The sequence below is a fragment of the Salminus brasiliensis genome, chromosome 6, assembly GCF_030463535.1.
Source record: "Salminus brasiliensis chromosome 6, fSalBra1.hap2, whole genome shotgun sequence".
In the NCBI taxonomy this organism is placed as follows: Eukaryota; Metazoa; Chordata; class Actinopteri; order Characiformes; family Bryconidae; genus Salminus; species Salminus brasiliensis.
The window spans coordinates 11,481,629-11,505,063 of NC_132883.1; the positions used below are offsets into that span (position 1 = coordinate 11,481,629).

At 41.6% G+C, this 23,435-nt stretch overlaps 1 protein-coding gene across 1 annotated transcript in view; it reads left to right on the top strand.

The window, feature by feature from the left end:
• wnt2bb (wingless-type MMTV integration site family, member 2Bb) overlaps positions 1-18,813 on the top strand; it is a 23,142-nt gene extending 4,329 nt beyond the window's left edge. Inside the window, exons 2-5 of the mRNA XM_072681623.1 lie at positions 4,965-5,185; positions 8,025-8,302; positions 9,630-9,894; positions 15,474-18,813. Of these exons, the coding sequence (XP_072537724.1) occupies positions 4,965-5,185; positions 8,025-8,302; positions 9,630-9,894; positions 15,474-15,703 (994 nt within the window). The 3' untranslated portion in view covers positions 15,704-18,813. The remainder of the gene's footprint in view (positions 1-4,964; positions 5,186-8,024; positions 8,303-9,629; positions 9,895-15,473) is intronic.
• The last annotated feature ends 4,622 nt before the right edge of the window (positions 18,814-23,435 follow it).

The window sequence follows — 23,435 nt, forward strand, 5'->3', positions numbered from 1 at the left end:
TTGGATCTAAGCAGCTAGCAAGCCGGCATATTCCATTTGTTTCTGCAGGAGAAGAAATGAAAAATGATAGAACTGGCAGTGTAGCAAGAAGTGGATTCGGAGTAATTTTGCCGAACTCTCAATTAAGTCTTATAAGCTTAGTTCCAAGTCAGGTCAAGTATTAAAACAGCTTGTGTCAGGGAGTTCTGAATGGATAAAGACAGGGCCAGAGTGAGTTCAGCTGCTCCTGTCTCTCTTCATTCATATGCAATCCTGCAAAATTGCTCTCGCTCATAACAATTCCTGAAAAGGCTCGAGATGAGACAAGGTTCCGCAAGTATGCAAATAAAATAACTCTCTAAGTATTGCTTACATGTTGGGCAACGTTTGTTCTTGGGAAAAGTCGCTGGTGTGCAAGAAATACAAGAACGCGTTTCTGACTAACATGTTTAGAGAACCTGAAAGAATGCTGCCATAACATCTTACGTTGCAACCGCTTTATTAACTTCACATAAGGCACAGTATCAGCAAAAAACTGCGATCCCAGCCAGACGTCCCCAGTTGACGATTAAGCAGGACTAGCTGTACCTGAGGGCAAGATCATGGATGTTGAAGCAGGGACTTGTGCATGCCTCAGACGTAAAAGGAGAAAAAGTCCAGGCCATAATTTTGGTCACCGTGATCATTTTGTACGCTGAGACAAATGGGTCTACATGGTCTGCGTATTATGAGGTTATTGGCCAGCACTAACTCTAATTAGGTAATTGCTGAAATGCTGTTTTGAGTGGCGGGTTTAATTTTCTCAGTGTCCTCCTCTGACTGTGCGTGTGTGTGTGTGTGTGTGTGTGTGTGTATGTGTCTGGCTCTCTACCCATCCCTATGAGGGGCAAATCACTAGAGTCATGCATTCTTTACCCAGTCAAGCTTAGCCATGTCTGATCTCTCACACATACACACACAGTGTAAATTCAGGGGTTACTGAATGTGTTTTTAACGGTGTGTTGTGATAGTCCCGTGGAGAATGATTTACTGCAGCAGTAAAAAAGCCCCTCTCCATCCACCATCATGTGTGAAACCAGAATGCTGTGTGTGAGAAGTGAGCATATGTGTGTGTGAGAGTTTTCTACTACTTAACACTCTCAAAATTATCCAGCCACAAGACAACCAGTGTAGGAATAGACCATGACCAGCCTCAATTCAAAAATTGTTTAACTCAGCTGACCTCATCAGGGGCAGCCCAGTTTTATGATGAACTTATGAAGGGTAACCATGGAAATGAGGCCTAATCGTCCATGTAATATTAGTGGTGTAGTCTTCTGCAGGTATAGTTTTACCCAGTTTTAGTTCAAATTACTGAGAAATTTTTCACACCTGGGCAGGTAATACAGTAATCGCACTCAGATAGAGAGAATATGCTTTGTTGTGACGTAAGGATTTTCCCCCTGTGTGAAAACAAACCAAACCAAATTTGCAAAACCTGTAAGTGTGAAAACGCCCTAAACATTTCTTGCAGTTTTTCCTGAGCTGGAATTTAGTGTTCTTCCAATGTTAGCTAGCAGAGTTAGTTATCTGAGCAAGCCACCCTGAACCCTGTAGGGTCATGTAGTGATGAAAGGTTTTAGATAGTGAGTCAGACAGGCCCATTTGTCTTTTGCCAGTCAGATAAAGTTATAATTTATCAGTCAGTCAGCCATGGCATTTAGTCCTTTATTTATTTTCTAAGGACCAATATACTTCGCTCCACCTCTTTTGAAGGTGTGGCACAACCCCTGCACTCAACAACCACCAGCTTCTGGCTGAAGAGCTGAAAACAAAGTTTGTGGTGGAGCACCGTTCTACTGGGCAGCACTGCTCACCCAAACTTGATCTGCGACATCATCACAAACCTACACTAAATAACATCTAGGTAATCCAGAGGCATTTTGGAAACAAGCTGTTCTGTGGACTGATGATTTGAAATCTTTGTTTAAAGAGAAAAAAAGGATCAACATTTAATGAGAAGAACTCCTTGACAACTGTTAAGGGGTTGCATGTATTATGCTTTGTGGGAACTGGTAGTACAAGAAGAATTAAGAAAGTGGAAGAATGGGTTCCACCAAATAAGTGGGAGCAAAAGTGATACAATCAGTCAGGAAGCTGAAGCTGAAGCTGAAGCTGGATGTCCTGGGTTCCACACCAGGACATCCAAAATCCAAAACGTCTCCACAAACCCCTTCTAGGAATGCAAGTTGAAGCTTTTGGAAAGATCCTCGCAGCCCATTGACTTGAACATCATTGAAAATCTGTGGATTCAATATGGAGGAACAGGAACAGTGACCCAACTTTTGCACACGCCATAACTGCAATTTTTGAAGTTCGTCAGATATTAAGAGACTAGGCCTTGACGTTGGTATAAAAATGCAGATTCACTCAAAAAAATCAACATTATATGCAGTTTGGCAGGTTGCCCAAACTTTTGCATGGAAAACCCGCAGTAGGAAATCCACCAAGTTCATCAGGTACATGGAATAAAGCTAGTTCCAATGTTAGCAATGGCATCCCGGCTTGAGTGTGTGTGTCTGTGTGTATACATGTGTGCGTGTGTGTTCCGCCTGTAGTGTTGTACAAAGACATGCGTCCTGCTGTTGTATCTCAAGCTGAGACACAGGAGTTGTTAACAGGAATGTTAAAGATAAAGCTCATAGAGGGAACGAGAGAGAGGGAGAGAGAGAGAGTCAGACAGAGACAGAGTGTATGTGTATCATGCCTATACGTAGTTTGTGCCACTCTGTTAACGGGGGCGTTAGGAGAACGGTAAACAAACGGTGGGCAGTGATGGAACAGGACATCCATAACAGGAGTGGAAACTGGCAGGCGGGAGGGCGAGAGAGAGACTGAGGGAGAAAGAGAGGGAGTAAGCAGTAGGCCCTGCTATCTCTTAGGCCTGAGTTAGATTAGTGAAGATAGCAAAGTCACGGTGAGTCTCTGAACACAAAAGAGTAAAAGCAGGACAGCATTTAAACACCCCTCAGAATTCCTGTAGTATTACACTTGATGTAGTATCCTTGTCAGGAGCTGTCTTGGAAATAGATCGAACATCTCACACAGCTGTTTGTGCCTCAAAATGCCATATTTCAGCATTTCTGGACAAGCTGAGAGATACAGAACCGGCACTGAAAGAAGCAAGTGGACTGAAATAGTAAAGTAATATTATAGGATTTTACACGCATATAACTCATATAAATCAATACATAATTCTCGCGAGTGTTGTCCTGTTGTCCTCGTTGACTAGAGAGGTCAACTGAGAATAGCTGGTTTAAGCTGACAGGAAGGCTACAGTAACTCAGATATCCACTCTGTACAATTGCTGTGAGCAGAAAAGCATCTCAAAAGGCACAACATGTCCGACTTTGAGGGCGGATGGGTGACAACAGCAGAAGACCACATCAGGTTCCACTCCTGTCAGCCAAGAACAGAAAGCTGAGGCTGCAGTGGGCACATGATCACCAAAGCTAAACATATGAAGACTGGCAAAAGATAGCCTGGTCCGATGAGGCTCACAGATTGTAAAGACAGAATTCAGCACCAAAAGCTTAACTCCATGGATGCAATTTGCCATGTGTCAACAGTCCAGGCTGGTGTAAGTGAGGTAATGGTATGGGGAATGCAATTGTACCAATGTGGACCAGAATCTTTTGAGAGCAAAAGGAGGCCCAACCCAGAATTAATATGGTCTTCCTAATAAATTGCTCAGTGAGTGTATGTGTTGAAACTGATGTGGGTGAACTGCCATCTTCATATATCATTGTACCCTTTGGTTAAGACCCTTTTGGTCAAACTGATGCAATAGTGCAGTAACAACAGTATGCAGGTATTCAGACTTTTCATTGCCAGTGCTTTTTTCACTCAGAACCTGATGTGCACGTCCAAATAAATCTTACAGTAACACTGTTGCCAAAACCTGAAGAGCACAGTCAGGATCTTTTGTGTTCTCACCCACAGCCAACTTTACCTCTCTACTATGCGCAGTAGTTTTAGCAGGTCAATAGTGGGGAATTTAAGCCTTATATTATTTGAATGTTTATGGAATATTTCCAATATGTATTCCTTTTAAAATGCTATTAAATCCAATTTAATTGAGCTATTCAGACCATTTTACCCAACTTTTTCTAAGTCAGATTTCCATATCCATTTGTTGTAAAGGACAAACATTGCTTTTCAGTTGTCACTGAACTAAAAGACTGCTTGGTCATACAGGTTATTATGGAATAGGAATACAAATAATAACATAAAATATGTGATTTGAGCTTTGGGCCCATATTCTACAATTCCTTTGCCACTTACATCCACTAATAGCATGTGTGTAATTATATGAACCAAAAAATATTTTAAATATTTTTGGATGTGTCAGAATTAAAATTTATATGACCATTTTATGACCAACCTCTCTTTATCCTTTAAAATGAAACAGTATGTTACGGTGCCTTTAAGACTAAGATATGTCAATGACCTGGATGCCCTGTTTTTTGCCTTATTCAAAAAGCAATCCAGGCTGAAACACTCCTTAGAACTTCAGTGTGAGTGGGCGGAGCTAAACTAAGGTAGTCTGAATGAGGGTTAAGTTTTCACATATACTGTATATAGTACAGACAGAGTAAAGACCAAAACTTTTACCATGTTTTTACTTTTATACACTGAATAAAAATCAAGCACAATTTTTTATCTGTGATCTCCCGACTGCTCGATCACCATGTCTTCCGTGCCTGGGAGTTCCAGAAAGCACAATTGGCCTTGCTGTCTCCGGATGGGTAGGCTGGCCATCCTTCTTCCCCAATCATTTAAACGCGAGACTAGTCAGTACAGGCATCTATTAACTGACATAACAGAACTGGCAGTTAGTGATCTCCTCCAAGTGTGTTCAGCTGTCCAATTATTTATTATTTTTTGTATTTTTTTATTTTTCTGTTTGCAGTATATGCTCAAATATGTTTGTGTGTGTGTTGCAGGTACATCGGCGCTTTGGGAGCACGGGTGATTTGTGATAACGTCCCTGGCCTGGTGAATAAGCAGAGGCAGCTGTGTCAGAAGCATCCAGACGTGATGCAGTCCATCAGTGAAGGGGGTAAAGAGTGGATCCGCGAGTGTCAGCACCAGTTCAGACACCACCGCTGGAACTGCAGCACTCTTGACCGCGACCATACCGTCTTTGGCAGAGTCATGCAGCGCAGTGAGTGTCTCTCTGGATGTGATGTGAAGTGTTTGTGAGAGAAGAGAGAAAGAGAAATGCAGAGGTAGTGAAAGGTAACAAGTGTCGGATGATGCTAGTGCTGATAGTACGGTATCAAGGTCCCAATTACTCACCCATGGACCACGAATGGGGCCTCTTATTTCACATAGCGCAGTGACCTTGCAATACCTTGCATTTAGCCTTGCTTGGTTCAGTAAATATGTCCTACAGAGGGTAGACCTTTCCCATTTAACCATTCCTCTGAAATCAATAGCATTAGTAAGGGGTTTGCCTTTACATTTCTGGGAAGACCTTCCACCAGATGTTTGAACATTGCTGTGAGCATTTTATGCAATTCAACCACAAGAACAGTAATAGGGTCAGGTACTGATGATCTGATCAGATCTGCTTTACAAATGATATTTAGATGCTCTCTCCCACCAATTAACACTGTTACACTGCTTTACAGCTCAATGCCTGGGAAGCTTTTACCCCTCTAGATAATGCTAAATATTAGGCATGGAGACCTCAGGCTCATCTGTTGCTGAATTGTCTAATTGATTGGGGTGTCTGGATATTTTTGGACATCAAGTAATGTCTACTGAATTGATCCTGCCCCCACCTGTCTCAGACTATCATAGTCAGAATTACTTTTATTTATTTATTGTCATTCTCATTACACCTGTAAATGTAGAACAACAGCAGACTATAGTCCAAGCACTGGACAGTAGTAACTAGACATTGGACAATTAGGGTTGGGACAAACAGGCAAGCTGTCAGTCCACATTATCAGTGCATTGATGGTTAGGTTGTTTTTTGGCTGTTTTCCTGGTACCCTACTCTGGATTCAGAGTTTTCCAGCATACATCCTTGGAAACCCTTAGGAAGTCCACACATTTGCTTTACCTGACCTGAGCAATTTAATGCCAGCTACAATTGTCCTGCAAGACAGGATACTGTAAAAATGATGACTGTCTGGGGGTTCCTAAGGACTATTTAAGCACTTTTAGATGAGTGGAGACCACATCTTCTATCTCTGGTTGAAGAATGAGGGCTATTGTTTGGTCTTGAGTTGGGTGCACTAGAAGACCAGGGCTGATAAATAGATGTAGAAGTCAGGAGGAGTAGGAAGGACACATGCAGGTGGTGAGGTATGAAATAGAGAGATGGATACAAAAGGCATTTTTGGTGTGATTTGAAAGGTACAAATTGATCCCAGGTCAGCAGCCACACCCTGAGAGCTCTGTCTCTTTACCTTGAACTGTGTTGGAGATGCTGGTGCCCCGCTCATTCCTACCGTGTCTTGTTTGTATGAGATGTCAGAGTGAGGATGTATGTGTTTTAGACCTGCATGTAGTTCATGGTCATCAGGGGCATGAGGGGTGATGATGAGGAAAAACGGGTTTCTTAGCTTCATTGCTTGTACCGGGGGTAGGGTAGGAATTCCATCCCTCCAGAACTGGATTTCTCTATTCCTGCCTTATACTCTAATGATCCATACGCACACTTTAATTCCAAGAACACAACCAAATCAAGTAGTTTCATAGTAGTTACTGAATAATCTTGAAAAAGCTTGATAATAGGTGAAAATAGTGCTTATAATTTAGAAACCTTGTATCTAAATGATTGCTCTCTCGTCATTATTTGACATGTTGATCTGAATATGGCAGTTGTTCAATATGTTGCATCCAAATGATGAAGGAACCAATAGAAATGCTTCTAAATGGGCTTCCAGTGGATTAAGACTCTGCCACTGTAATCCGAGGATCACCAGTTCGAATCTTGGGTCATGCTGCCTGCCATCAACAGCTGCAGTCCAAGAGAGCACAATTGGCCCTGCTCTTTCAGGGGTGGATTCCTCCCCACATCACTCCTAATGTGATGTTGGTCAGCACAAGTGTCTGTTAGCTGTTGTATCGGAGCTGGGAATCCGGTGTTTTGCTCCTGGTTATCCAGTGATCCTGTGTCAGTGGCAGTCGAAAATTGCCTTTACATGTATTGTGTGCTAGTCTTCACCCTCCTAGTGTTGGGGTATCACTAGTGATAGGGGGAGTTCACACGAACAGGGGTTTTGGTAATTGGCCTTCCAAATTAGATAGAAAATGGGATAAAATTAGAAATGAAAAATTGAAAGGTTTTTGCATCATATAGCAGGAATATTTGGTTCTGACACCAACACATACTCCCTGAACTGGGCCAATGCAAGACAACACTTTCTGATGTGTTAAATTTCACTGTAATCTACTGTAATTCCATGTGCTTTATGAAGGCTGCCTCACGTTCGCCGTCTTCCCAACACCAGGGAGAAATGAATGGTTTATATTTTCTCATTTTCTGTTCAGCCAGATTAATCAGTTTGAGTGACTGAAAGGCAAACACAGAGGCTGCTCTCGGTGGGGAAGTGGGTGTTGGGGAGAGCAGCCTACCTCAGCTGACTTCCACAGAGCAGCAGTGAGAGGGGGTATCAAACTGCCTGGCTTTAAACAGTTTATCTGAGTGGAGAGGAGCCCATCCCAGAGAGATTACTCCTGTACTAATATTTAAAAGTAACACTTACGCTCCGCGCTGACGCGTTCTTTCAGCGCTGTCAGTGGCAGACGGACGAGCTACGCGGGTGTGTGTGATATTGTTTGGGATTGGGAGTCTCTCACTTAAACAACATGGAGTGTGTGATTATACATTTGAATAAGAGAGAGCGAGTGACTGAGTGAGTCGGCATGTGTGGGTTTGTCATCATCTCCTCTGATACCCTTTGTTTTTTAGGGGGCCAAGCACTGCAGTCCTGGAACCCTATTGTTAGCCCTTAAAATACAAGCGTCATTCTGTCTTTCTGTTCCAGGCAGCCGGGAGGCAGCTTTTGTGTATGCGATCTCCTCTGCAGGCGTGGTGTATGCCATCACCCGCGCCTGCAGTCAAGGGGAGCTGAAGCCGTGTAACTGCGACCCACACAAGCTTGGTAAAGCTCGGGATGAACGAGGAGAGTTTGACTGGGGCGGCTGCAGTGACAACATTAACTATGGGATAAAGTTTGCCAAAGACTTCATAGATGCGAAAGAGCGGACGGTGAAGGACGCTCGAGCATTAGTGAACCTTCATAACAACCGCTGTGGAAGAATGGTGAGCAATCAGTAGACACTTTCAAAACAGTTATGTTCAAAACACTTTTCCACATATTGTCCAAAGATATTGGGCCCATATAAGCATGGCCACCAACCAGAAGGGCTTAATTTATAATGATGAGGTTTTAGAAAGCTGAGTAGTGGAGATCTGGCATGTCAGTAGGGTAGGAGAGATGCATCAGACACGGAATTTAGTGTGAGGTTTTCCAATAGTGTTAAAGTCTATGACGTCTATGATGATGGTTCTGAGGTGCTAAATGTTCTTGTTTAGCAAATGTTGGTTTCCCAATACCAAACAAACAGCTTCTAATGCGTGGGTATATTGATGTCTCAACATCACAAGCAAATGATTTTGCTCAGCATTACTAAGCTCTTTTAAGGGATGAACAATCACAGCTGCAGCAAGTGATAAACAGTTGCTAAGGCCTTGTTGAAAGTGAAAATGCAGGTGTTTCATTGCAGGAGACGGCACAGCATGCTACTTTCAGTTGACGTCAATCCGTTTTATAAATCATCAATTTTACAGGAGAATTTAAAAAACCTATCAACTTATAATGGAAGTCGATGTAAAACATGTTATTCTAAGGCATTCCTATTGGTCTGTTCACCATGACATTTTGACACAACGTGTGGTGGGAGGAAGGCAGAGTTGCAATTTTACTTGCCTTTTCATGTTAGGAGCCCATTTCCAGATTCCAGACAGCTTCAACTTGTGACGAAGGCGCTCCCAGCTGATTTAAAAGCACAGCTCTCTCCAGGATGAGAGAGAGGATGGGAGAGAGGACGCTAGTCTCCTGGCTAAGTAGCGAGAGTCAGTAGAAAGGACGTTAGCATCACAACTACGTAGTGAATTCCAGGAGAGAGGATGCTGGCCTCGAGGCCATGGAGCGAGAGCCACCACAAAGACTCATACTAGGGACGCAGGTTTAGAGAAGGGGTTTGGGTTTGATTGGTGCACTTTTTGGTTGACTCGCATCACTGTGTGTCTCTGAGCTTCGCACAGTTCTACAGTCATATGACTCAACCTCTCTCTGGGCAGAGATGTACACAAATCTTTATACAAATGTAAAGAACCACTGCCAGATTTAAATTAGGTCAAAAAGTTTTCCATTATGTTTCCACATACCATTATGTTCACTATAGCATAGACCTACTCCTGATGCAAGCTGTCCTGATCCTCATTGGTTATTTTCAAAATGGTCACCAACTGACCTAGTTGGCTTCATAGAAATGGCTGTGTATAATAGTACAGCGGTTAGCGGTTAACTTACTACAGTGTTTTTAGGGGTCTAACACCTTTGTTTCCTCCTGTCTGTTTATGCCAGTCAGTGAAACGCTTTATGAAGCTGGAGTGTAAGTGTCATGGTGTCAGTGGCTCCTGCACATTGAGGACTTGCTGGTTGGCGATGTCTGACTTCCGGAAGACTGGTGATTACCTTCGCAAAAAATACAACGGTGCCATCGAAGTCACTGTCAACCAGGATGGAACGGGATTCACTGTGGCTAATAAGGATTTCAGGAACGCCACCAAAAATGACCTGGTGTACTTCGAGAATTCACCTGACTATTGTTTAATGGACAAAGCTGCAGGTAAGAGATGATCACTGATGATGCCTGATAGTCTAATCACTAAGGGCGTTTTCACACAAGTCCGCACCCAGGACCGATTCCGACTGCTTTTAGGGGAGACGCAAACAAGAAACTGTTCTCATAGGGGAAGGTTTTTGACCATGCAAGCGACAACTAAAAGCAGTCATGTAAAAAAAATTAACCAATCACGCAACCCCACATACAGCATCAGGAGCGTATAGTTTCCACACCTTAAACCAAACTTATCAAACTCACAGAGCAATCAGCCCTGGATCCAGAAAAAAAAACTTCTAGTGTGAAAATGCCCTAAGATAATGTTAATGCCATAGAACAGGGCTGGGCAATGGGGGCCGTAGTGTTCTTTGCTGATTTGCCTGTTCTAACAGACCTACTGCCAATTAACAGATATGTGGAATCAGGTGGTTTTGAGCTGGAAAAGCCAAACCGTGCAGCAATGCTGCCCTCCAAGACCTGAACTGGCCACCCTTGCCATATAGCATTAGGCATATTTTATATATCTCACTTTGCTATATACACCAACCAACTATAACATTAAAACCGCTGACAGGTGAACTGAACATTGATTACCGTGATGCAATGGCACCTGTCAAGGCTTGGGAAATATGGGTGGCAGGGTCATGTGTGCCTATGGGTTGAAAAGGAGGCTAAGAAATTGATTGGGGAGTGAAGTAGTTCAGCTGCGTAACTACACTAACTACTAGGTGGTGTTATCTATAATAAAAACAATGAACTCATATTTCCCTATTCTTATTGGTGCCCACATGAATTAACATGTTCACAAAAAGAAAATAGGCTTTGTGTTGTAGATAAGTCATGAGTATCCGCCACTGCAGCATTTATTTCTAGTGCTAGCGTTGGATAGCAGTGCATTATAGTAGCATATTTCACTATCTAAAAAATAACTAATCCAGTGAGCGCAAGATGCTCGTAGTGTAATTGGCTCGTAGGCATTGCTGGAATGGGAATGTGGACTGTAGACAGCGAGGGTCCACAGCCATGTCATGCGCCTAAAGCCAGTCCGATTAATCTAAAGTGGGTAAAGTATGCGTGAGAAAGCCACTGAGAGTGAGACAGGTGAGATTTGCTGGCGGGAGTAAGCTGATTCTCACACCTGCCCCTGCGCAGGCCCCTGCCATGCAGCCCCTGGGGCAGTAAGAGCTTTTTAGGGGTCAGGAGAGGTGGAGCATGATGTTTCTGCCCCGTTAATCCCTGACACTCTCACACTGTGACCCCTGCTGCCTGCAGGGACTACACTGAGACACAGCAGACACTCACCTATCTGCCAGTACTCACACTACTTCACACACGTCACCACCTGACACACACACACTTATGGCCACCAACTTGGGTTAAATGTTAGAGGGGAGTGGGTTGATATATGTACTAATCGAATGACAGTTGAATTGGGTCAGGAATGTTAACATAAGAGCAGGAATCATGTGGGAATTACGTTTATTAAACAAGGGTATTTAAAAAATAGTTTATCCTGCTTTTGATGGAGTAACTGTCTCCGCTGTACCAGGAAGACTTTCTACTAGATTTTGGAGCATTGCTGTAAAAATTTGATTGCCTTCGGTGACAAGATCATAAGTGAGGTCAGGATGTTGGATGATTTCCACCCACCTCAACCCTAACTTCCCAGCACATCCCAAAAGTATTGGATTGACCACCATCATTCCAGAGAACACAGTTCCACTGCTCCACAGCTCAATGCTGGAAGGCTTTATACCCCTATGGCCCAGGCCTGGCATTAGACATGATGTCAATGGGTTCATGTTTACCTGCTGTGGAGAGTCCTATTCTGTTGGTAATACTTCACACAACCTTTCTTGTGCTAGGCTGCCCCCATCGCCCCCTCTTTCATTTTGGGGAGGAGTGGTTAATGACCTATTGGCCCCCCATATTTGGCGCCTACGCACATTCAACCACAAGTGCATATGTGTGTTTTCTTTTGGGCACATTTGGTAGTAAGAACAGCACTGACAGTCTCTCAATACAAGCAGGACTTTCTTATCTTCCTACATTCGTGGAATTTGGCAGACTTTCTAATCCAGATTGACCATGACTATAGAGCTAGGACTAGGATTCTACAGTAAAGCATGGATGACATGCTATTGGACAGACAGCATGACAATAGTAAAACCCTATTTGGTGTTTTTAACAGAACCATCTATGGGAGGTTTTACTTGTTGTTAAAACTCTCCCCAGTTTAAGAAGATTTTCACCTACTAGCTGAGCCTCCACTACAATCTTGCAACCAATCCTGGGAGGGTAAAGGCTAGACACCAGCCAACCACCTATTTTCAAACTGCTCTTTACACATTAGACAACTGATTGTGTTTGGAGGAGAATGCCAACTGTCAACTCTGTTAAGTTAGCTATCATATGCCCATGTTGGCTAGTATGTCTCTGAGGGACAGGGAAAAAGAAAGGTATGCTCTCTTGGACTCCCAGTCACAGGACCAAATTCACCATCTCCAACTGACAATGGGGCCAACATTTATACATTATCTCTTAATGGTGAGGCCATGTAATTCCCACTGTACAACATACTATTTGTTTATCTAGTTAGTGTAAAACTGCGAGACACACTAAGCATTTGCAGCAAAACAGGTGGGACCCAAAATGTGAGCAATCTTTCATTTTGATGCAGTCAGCAGTTAAGCAATGAGCGCAGCATTTTAGCTGTGGCTAGTGAGATTGTGGTGAAAATGGGGAAATGCGCTCAGTCAGTCAGTTATTATCCTCTGTCTGTACTGTGTTGTCTGTCCGCACTTGTTTGTTTGTGTTGCACTTGTGTCTTGTATGCACTGTCTATGTTGCACCATGGTCCGGGAGGAACGTTGTTTCGTTTCACTGTGTACTCTGTATGTAGTTGAAATGACAATAAACCCACTTGACTTGACTTGGACATGGGACAGTAGTTCAAGACCAATGGACAATACACAAGACAAGGTGCGTAGAAAATAAATAAATACAATAGAAAATATACACATATGTGCAAATGTGTGCCACCAATTACTGAACTTCAGGCCTCGTTTTATCATCTTATAACATTGATGTTAGTAATACTACTTGCCAAACAAAAGCACTTTAATCTAACTGGTCACAAAACCGGTGCCATGATCATACAGAACCATCACACAAGACAGACAAATACTTCAAGTTTTGACTGGATCAGAGCAAGTTTCACACATTTATTTACTTATGAAATCATGAAATTTTTCTATGTAGATAATGTTATCTTGCTCCCAAAATGTCACAAAAATGTTGAAGACTCTTCTTTCACTAGACACACTGGTGCCAATTCAGGGGGGCATGTGGAGGTCATGTTATCTCAACCTTTTGGTTGCAGGGGGTAGCAGACAATATGACTGAAAATCCAAATCTTACTTTTTCATCATTAAATTTTATAGAAATCAATGACAGACAATAAAAAAACTAAATTGAATCTGTATACTGAATACACTATATGTCCAGATATTTGTGGACACTTCCTCTAATGAATGCATTTATCTACTTTATGTTGCACCCATGCTGACATATGTGTTCACATATATAATATGAATCAGAATATGCATTAGGTTATTATTATTGACATTATATCAATTATTTTTGTGGTTTACTGTTGGGAAGCATTAGATGTCATGAAAAGATGAAAAGCCATTCTTGTTCAGTTAGTGTGTAGAAACCCTTGTATGGATACTATTGTCTACTCATGATGCCCCCAAACCCCCCTTCCAGTTTGTTAGACCAAATTTGCATCTTACTGGACCTGAGCTGGTGACGCTGCTGTTTTGTAACAAGACATATAAACTTAGTACCTGAACTGGGGACACAGGTGTGAGAGACACTGCTTGTGTGGCAGCGCTGCGCTGATCTGGGTGATTGTGTTACTGTTGTGAGGAATGGCCGCTGGAGCGGTGGAGCATGACTCATGTCGGAGTGTGTGTTTCGTCTGGGTTGTGTTTGGTTTGGGTTTGTGTCTGACTCAGACAGACAGCTTACAGCTCAGTGATTTCAGTGGGTCAGTGCGCTCTCGCTCTCTACCCCCTCCCCAACTCCACCCCTCCTGGTGGTATTTGCACCCCAAGGATACAACAGGCTCATTTTTCAAAAGCCATTCTCTCTTCCTGCCAACATGGCTCTCGAACTGATGTGAGCACGGCCTCAGGGCAGAGGGGGGGAGACGCCGGTGTCACTGATTCTTTTAGAGTAGTAGTCTCGCTGTCCTAAGCCTGTTTAACCCTCAGACAGCTATATGCACAGCAGCTAGGACCAAGCAAAAGCTCCCACCCCAGAGTTAGGCTACAGGACGAGTGTCTGAACATTGAGCAGCTGTTGAGCTAGATCTAAATATTTTAAGGCATACAAATTAATCACTGCATTTTTTAAAGACATTTACATGACTATTCTTTCATCATTATGCACATATACACTCTTTGCACACTTATAAAATGGCACATTATTTATATACATATTATTATGCTGCCTTTTTAAGAAATAATTATGTAATCTAAGAAATAATTGTGATACTTATTTTTAGATATTGTCCAGCTCTAGCAACTAGCACATAAGCAGAGCATGCTTGAGGTACTTGTTTCTAAAATCATGAACACCCCTGTGACATTTTCACTTACAAAACTATACAAAAAACTCAGCAGTCACAATAGTCATCAGGGTATTTCCTTGTAATGTACTGGCTGCTATTGAGCCCTACCAGCAATAACTTGTACAATTTGTATTGTACTGGGTCAGCTTTTGACTCTGGACTGACCCTTTACTGTTTAATTACTATTACTAGGGGCATATAGGTTTACACCACTGTAAAAAATGGCATCTTAACTTGAATTAAAGTTGCCATAAAATGCATGTTTTTGATGTATGGATAGTAAGCATGTGAATTTGGTTGGGGTAAAATTGTCCATATGTGGTTTTACACACCTGTTTACAACCACAGTAATTGCATAGCATAGCCTGGCATAGCCTAGCTTTGTTTATATACCTGTAATGGAATTGTTTTGTAATTATTTCAGAATCTGGAATAGTCTTGCCCTCCTCCCTGGGTGTCTGGTCAACATGGTAAAAAGATTCTCGTAGGGTGTGCTAAGCTTAGCTTATTGTCTATCTAGCACCTATTTGCTCCTGCACAGATAACCGTCGCAGTGATTCCACTGGTGGGCCCTTCACAGAGCTGTGTTATACCAGTGGATTACCAGAAAATGCTAAATTATTAATTTTTTATTTATTAGGGAAAGCTTTACGCTAGATGCTCGAAAATAGCTGTGAGGATTTGATTGCATTTAGTCACCAGAGTATTAGTATTGTCAGGCTCTGATAACAGATGTTTAAGTCTGGGTCACAAAAGCTAGTAGTGCAGTGCTAGACATTGAGAATGGCAACCTGTGCGTTTCCTTCTGTTGTCAATGCTTTTCTGTGGAGCTTATACAAGCCATGTGTGTGCGAATTAACACCTGTGCCAAATCACTAATAAGAACTAGTGTTTAAAGATTTAATTTGTTCTAAAATTGTTTCTTTTTCTACATTTCCTCTGTCAGGTTCACTGGGTACAGCTGGCCGCATCTGTAACAAGTCATCTCGAGGGACGGATGGATGTGAGGTCATGTGCTGCGGGCGGGGCTACGATACGACGCGCGTGAAGCGCATCACAAAGTGCGAGTGTAAGTTTAAGTGGTGCTGTGCGGTCGAATGTAAGGACTGTGAGGAGGCGGTCGACATACACACCTGCAAAGCTCCAAAACGAGCCGAATGGCTGGACCAGACCTGATGAGGCCTGAGCACCAGCTGCCTCCTTAAACCTCCTCCTGAAGATCTCCCTGTGAACGATGGCATTCTGGGACATGAAGTCCATCCCTCGTGACTGCTCTCCCCGATCCCTATTCCTTGTTGCATGGCTTTATTGTAACTCTCTGTGAAAGCACTACAACTGAAAAAAAATGCATTTCCCATGAGCGCCTTGCACACTATATCCGGCACGTTCTTCTGCCTCTCTGTTGCTCTTTATTTTTGGCAGTGAACTAACCAGAGGACACTAACGTGTAAAGAATGAACTGTGTTGCAACTGTGAACGTTTTTCTTGGTGATTTTTGTGGGAGGTTTAATATTTTGTTAATTGAGATGTTTTGGTCTTGGAGTGATGTTTCATGCTGCTTTCAAAGTGCTTTAAGGACATTTTACAAGGACTCTGAGCCTTTCTATAATATCATGGCTAGTAGCAGAGTATTCACAGTTATTGGTTATTGAAAACACAGCTGTGTGCTACGTATAAGTCATACACCTAGAAGGTTGTCTTGCTTTGACTGATGATGAAGTGAACATCTGAGAATGGATGCGGCGGCACTAAGACACAAAATGACTGACTCCACTCCATGGTCAGTTTGGACGGAAGGCCTTGAAGGATTGTACAGAAGTTCTTGGAAGACGACGAGAGTGAAGGAGAGCCTGCACTAAGAACATTAGCTAACCTTTGAGCAAAATCCTCAATATCATTGCATAACCTTCAATAACAGGAAATGCGTCAATATATGAGTATAAACACAAAAACCTTGTCAAAAAACAGCCATACACGAAAGTACTCACTTGTTTGACTGATGGTGTTGCTGTCATCTGGAATTGTGGTATCAGATAGATGCTGATGCTCTCTTTTGGCTCTTCTGTATAACTTGTGTATACTGCATTGGTATTTTTAAACAGACGTTCACATAAAAGTATTGAATATTCCATTTCATTTCATTCATTTCTTTCATTTCAACTCTTCTCTTAGGTTGAGTCCTCCTAACAGAACATGCTTATCTGTGACATTTTTTTCACCTTTCCCATTAATTTTTGGTTTGATTGACATTTGGTATGATTTTGAACGTACAGTGTTATGTACAGTAGTGGGCAAAAGTCAGAGACCACACCTCCTTCATTTAATTTCCAGTCAAAATGCAATTAAGTACAAGTAAGTTCATTTTTGTCATCAGTAGCACAAAACACACATTTGAGAAAAAAATTACAGCCTCAACGTCTAAATAGATCAGATTTGTCAGTATTCAGTGAATCCACTCTTTACCTTTACTACAACGTCCAGCTTCTTTAGGAGTTTGTCTGCAGAAGTCTACCAAATAGATCTATGACATGGAGAAGTGGCATTCTACACAATTGACTCAAACAATATTGGCTCCGGACCAGTCGTACTAATCGTAAGCTTCTGCTCCCTGAATGTCCCTGATAGTGTGGTGTTAATTTGATAATGATTTTTTTGGTGGAAAAAAAAAACCATATATAGTATTTCTATTGGCTAATACATTTTCTTGTCGGAAGCTGAGCCTTGTACACAACCACACATGACAACACAAGTGGCCTCGAACACTTACACAAGAGACAAGCTTGGGCAACTTTGCCTGATAGTGTGAACACAGGGGTAGAAGTTCACTCTTTAAAAAAATAGTGCTACAAAGTTTTCTTTGAGAGATTCCATGGTGTGGAAACCTTACACATGACCTGTAGGCACCGGTAAAGTAGCTAACAGTGCTGCTCTACAAATATTAACTAGGGGAAGAGAACATGAACATTTTTAAAGGTTTAAAGAAGTGGATGTAAAGGTTCTATACCATTTGGCTCAAAAATGGTTCATTATGGAACCAAACGTGGTTCTTCTATAGAATCGCTTAAAGAAGCTTTTGTTGCACCTTTATTTTTAAGAGTGTTGAAGATTGTTCTGCTTTTGACCACCCAAGTCACCTTAAACACATTCAGTGATGTTGAGGTCTGATGTTGAGGGGTGCTCAGTCCCTCGTTTTGAGAACATCAGCAGCTTCTCATATAGATTAGTAGATGTTTTCTCAGCAAGAGCTCCACCTCCCTTCAGACCCACAGTGTTAAATCATCTTCTCACAGTGGCAGGATTTAAGGTTTTTTTTTTAACTCCAGCTTAGCTCCTTGTGTATCGTATATCTAATGTCCTTAGAAATCTTTTCTGACACATGAATAGAACAGAGCAGAATCCTGGATAAACCATCAGCAATGCGCTATGTACAGAATGCCTCAGAGGAATGAGTTATTGCACAACTTGTCAGGAAGCAGCTTGGTACTTGGTGGAGTGACCTTGCAATCAGTGTCTCTGGACTGAAGTAATGATGAAGATCACAGGCTTTCTCCCTGGGCTGGAGACACTCCTGATTGGCCAATATCCAGCTGATTATCTTAATGACAGGGCAGCTGGCCATCGTGACAGCTAGGAATGCTTGTATGACAGTAGAACTTGTGTCTGCTTGTGTTTTCTCTGATTTTTCAAAGGCAAGCTTATCAAAGCGCATAGTTTCCTACAATCCTCCCTGTCTTTCCTCCTTATTAGCAATTATGTCCTTTTCTTGGAGGAAGAGCTCTTAATGAAAAAGCCCTCACACAAAGCAAGATAGGCCCATATAGATCATGTGCCTGTGTGGAATGTGATCTTGGATCTTGGAATGCAGAGTTGATGTCCTACTGGCCATATGTGTCTATTGATTAGAATGCACTATATGTCCAAAAGTATGTAGACACCTGCTCATCCAAAGTTCCTTCCGAAATCAAAGGTATTCATGGTTATAGGCAGATTTAAAAACATCCCAGTGCTTTTTATCGAAAGTCCACAAGACACACTTACATTTGAACTCACTGTTCAAAAGTTTGGAAACACTGTTCTCAATAACTATTAAAGGGGCAGGTAAATGTATTCACCTTATTTCGTCATACCAAGCAATTTTTTTAAGCTTACCAAAAGTTCAAAATAATTGAAAATTTCACCATAGGTAACCTCAGGCCACCTTTCCATTTCATCCACCCACTGTGTTATGAACCTTGGATGAGGTAATGTTGTTCCATTAAAGCTTCTTAGTTTCTTAGTGTTTTTAGTCTCCTCCCATGTAACTTTATTCAATTAGTTTGTTGTTGTTGTACTGATCCAAGTAGTATCAGTAAATTCCTACAGGCTATTTAGCATTATTTACAGCTATTAGGAGCATCTTCTAAGTCTTGCCTAACAGTCTCACAAGCACCCAAAGTATCCGCTTCACCAGCACCATGTCCTTGTGTTGGTTTCCCCTACAGAAAATGGTAAGAGCAGATGTATGGACGTTGGGTGGATTTTTCAAATGTAGCACCTTCAACCAGCCATGGGTTCTCTTCTATGGAAGGAGGATATAAGCTATATGGTGTCCCACAACACTGTGGTCATTTTGAGCTTTTTGTGTTATTTTATTATTTAAGTGAACTTCTCCTCTTCTTCCAATTATTGTTGGAGCACCCGCTAATGGAGCATATTACATACTCATTGTTTGTTAATGAATCCGCTGTTGCACCGGACGTTCTAATACAAAGAAAACAAAGATCTTCCCCATAAAGCTGTCATGGAAAGTGTGAATGATTTTTTTTTTGATTACCAATAATTAGTAGGAAGCCATAAGATGCTAAAAATAAATAAATAAATAAATAAATAAATAAGAGATTTCAGTGCTGTCAATGATTTGCAGAAAATAATATATAGGCAAGTAGATTGACAAAAAAAGTAGCTTGGCAAGTAGCACTTATACAAAAAGATCATTACTATATATTATTTATCCTTGAACATCCTTTTGTGGCAAAGATATGGAAACATTAATATCTAAATGTAATTAATTACTGAGCAAATATTTCACATTAATGTCCTACACTGTTAAAAGTATAAGATCCATGAAGACCTTTTGGAGGTTCTATAGTTCTTTAGGAGGTTCTTCAGAAACCTCCTATGGTGCTTTGAGGAATCTTCAAGGAACCTTTTTAAAAAAAAAAACAAAAAAAACTTTTCTTTAAGGTTCCTCAAAGCACTATAGGTTCACTCTCAAATGAAGAACCTCCAAAAGTATCTCAAAGATTTGTCCATGACCTTCTTTGTAAGCCTGGGCTAAAGCACCTGCCTACTGGCTTTTACTACAGTGTGTGCGTGTGTGTGTGTATGTGTGTGTGTGTGTGTGTGTGTGTGTGTGTGTGTTGACATAGTTTTTCAAAGTTTTCTTTTTCTAAGCACAGAGGTGAAACCTCAGTGTGTTCCAAGACACTCCAAGGTATCACCATGCTAGAATCATACATCACTCTATATTGCCAGAGTGGCATGGGGTAGTATGGGAACTGTAGTCTCCAGTGGTCGTTGATGTCTCTAGTGCATCTCGCTTAAGTGAGGGAGCAGTTGCTGTCCGACGGCGCTCCCTCCCAGGTCTGTAATGTGCTACAATGCTCCATGTAATGCGTAGAGATGGTGTATGTCTCCCACGGTGATGAGGTCACTGTTCCTCTCTGCCTGGGAGACTTCATGCACCACAGCCCTGCGTGAAATGTGGCCCACATTATTCAAGAATGTGTTTCTCCAAGGTGCAGCTTCAGGGTGTTCAGGGAGGTTTCACTCAGGAGATCCTGCTCAGAATGGAGGAACTTTAAGCAGACTTTGTGCTGTTTGGGGATATGCATTAGTTAATGCTGTATTTTACATTGAGGTCAGTGCGCTTAGACGTAATCCATAACACATGCATGTAATAGTGTGAATCAATGTGAATCTGAAATCATGAAGCATTTTCCTTGCATACCATGACACTGAATGCAGTCTTGGATAGGGTCTCTGAGCTATTCGAGCATTTCTAATTGGTGGCTTTAGGTGGAGGTGGTGGGAGAGGGTTATAAACCTTTATATTATTGGTTAGTTTACCCTGAAGGTTGGTACATGGTGATGTAGTCAAAGACCAGAAGATGTTTCAGAAGCTGGACAAAGTCATTACAAACAATAATGTTTTGGAAAACTAATTGGTCTTTGGAATGATATAATTGTGTTTAATATGACCAGAACATGACACACTCAATAGACAAAAGTATTGGGACACTACTACTACTATTAATACTACTAAACATCTATTGTTTCAAAGGGCATTTAAAAAGAGTTTATCCTGCTTTTTGTAGGAGTAACTGTCTGTACTGTCCAATAAATGGCTATTAGATTCTGGAGCATTGCTGTGAGGATTTGATTGCATTCATCAACAGCAGTGTAAGTAAGGTCGGGATGTTGAATGAACACAACTCCACCTTATCCTTAACTGCCCAACTCGTCCCAAAAGTATAGGCTAGAGCATCATCCGTCATTCCAGAGCAGTTCCACTGCTTCACCGCTCAATGCTTTATTACTCCTATAGCCCATGCCTGGCATCAGGCATTCTGCCAATAGGTTCATGTTTACCTGCTCCAGAGAGTCCTATTCTATTGGCAGTACTACTTTACAGGGTCTAGACAAGCTGTGTGTGTGTGTGTGTGTGTGTGTGTGTGTGTGTGTGTGTGTGCATTTGCACCTCTGTGTCATCATTAGGTGCAACGTGAAGTAGGTGAATGCGTTCATTCGAAGGGGTGTCCACAAACATTTGGACATAAAAAGTGTATTACGAACAGTGAAAGTGTTTTACAGTGAAAAGGGCACCGCCACTCACTGAAATTCAGTCACTGTAAATCAGCCCTCAAACCCTGCAGCATTCTGCAGACACACTGCTCTACTGTGTCCAGCATGGCCTGTTCTGCATCATGCCATTACTGCCTGTGCTAGCATGGTGATGTAGTCTTGGGCTCATATGGGAGCAGATGGCAGCAATATGTTAGCAGAGCCTGAAAAGATCTGTAACAGCAGAGGCTGGAAATCACTCGGGCTGATCTGGATGCAACTGGCCATTTTACCAGCTAATTATCGTCGTTGCATAAAAAAGGGAAGTTAGAAGTACTCCTAAAGGCTCTTAATGTGACCCTGGGGACAGAGCTTTACTGAAGAGCCATGTGATTACATACATTGAGAGAGAGAAAGAGAGAGAGCGCAAGAACAGCCACAAAGTAGTCAGTCTGCCATTTGATGCAAGCAGGCTGAGCTGTTAGCCTTTACTCTATTGGAGGGTGTCTGGTGCTCTGCCTGGACAGAGAGTGAGATTTCTGCAACTGATTTTTGAAAGGATATTGTTAATTTAACAGCTAGGTCCTTTTTTATACAGTGTAAACATTTACAGTAAGGAATCAGGTCATGTATGTTGCATGTGACAGAGCTTGAATCACCCATGGTGTAATGCTTAAATTGAGGAGCTGGTGTTTATTAGCCTAAGGTCTCCCCATGTAAAAGTTCTCCCAGCTTAAAACTTCTGATCAGACCTATCTGACAACTATGTGGATGTAGACCTAATATTCTAATGAGCACAAGATAGAGAAAGCTAGCTTGCCAGCTTCTGCACTCAAAAATGTGGGTTTGAGTTTGAGACTGTTGGTTTTACATAAAGAAAACATGCTGGGGTGACACATTAGTCACATTTCCCATCTAAATATGAATAACCTAACATAAATGAGCTGCTGGTGATTTCATTCGTTTTTGAAGACACAAAATAGTTTGCTTGTGTTCAAACTTCCACACACAAGGTGCATTCTGGCATGACCACGCCCACAACTAATTTAATTGGCCAGAAGACGGTTCGACACTTGAGATTGCATTTCTGGGACTTGGTGATGAATTTATGGGCAGTGCAAACCTAATTAACAAAACTCATGCACCCAACAAATCCCCCCCACCCCCCACTCACCATCAATGTGTATTCGATTGACCCCAGGCTACTGTCTCTTAGGAATGTACCCAGCTAGCATGTCAAAGGCTTTAGATGTGAGTTTCTATGCTGTTGCTGAGTATGTCATATGTTGACTGGATGCTGCTGTGGCTCTTCATATAATAATGCTGAGCTGTGTTGGGTTTTGATTTCAGTCGGCTTCAACATGGTTTACAAACACATATATTGGGTTATTTTGTTTTTTTATTCAGTTTTCCATCCACTTCAGGATTGGTGTTTACTTCTTGAACTATAGATATAAATGCTAAATGCATAACCTTAACTCGAGAAGCAATATCAATACTTTGTTTAACTTAAGTTGAAGCCAATAATTGCAACAAATGAACAAAGCTCATATTAAGTCATCTGTATTTTAAACATGTAAGTCGAAACAGCATGCACTATATTGTCTAATCATTTGCAGAGAGGAGTCCATTAAGTTTTTGTATTACAGCTGATAATTTGTTTGTACTTAGAAAGAAATCTGAATTTAGCATCTATGCAACTTTAGCTTTGAGTTGAATACAGGAGCATTCTCTGCTCATTGCTATACTTAAACAGCCTTTACTGTAAAAAACAAAATGCTATTACAGCAAATTGCCAACAGTATTTCTTGATGTTCTTAAAAAGCAGCTCTGTAGTATAAAATAAAATGATAAAATTAACAGTCAATTTGTCTCTTTTACTCTTTTTACAGCTCTTTACTGTGAAAAGAGTAAAATTGACTGTTCATTTTAGAATTTTATTTTATATAAAATTAACAGCCAACTTGACCTTTTTACTCTTTTCGCAACTCTTTACTGTGAAAGCATTGTGATGCAGGAGCAGTGTGTTATGGAGCTGATGTGGCAGTAGCTGGTCACAATCCCTCATGTTCAAGCTCTTAATTTT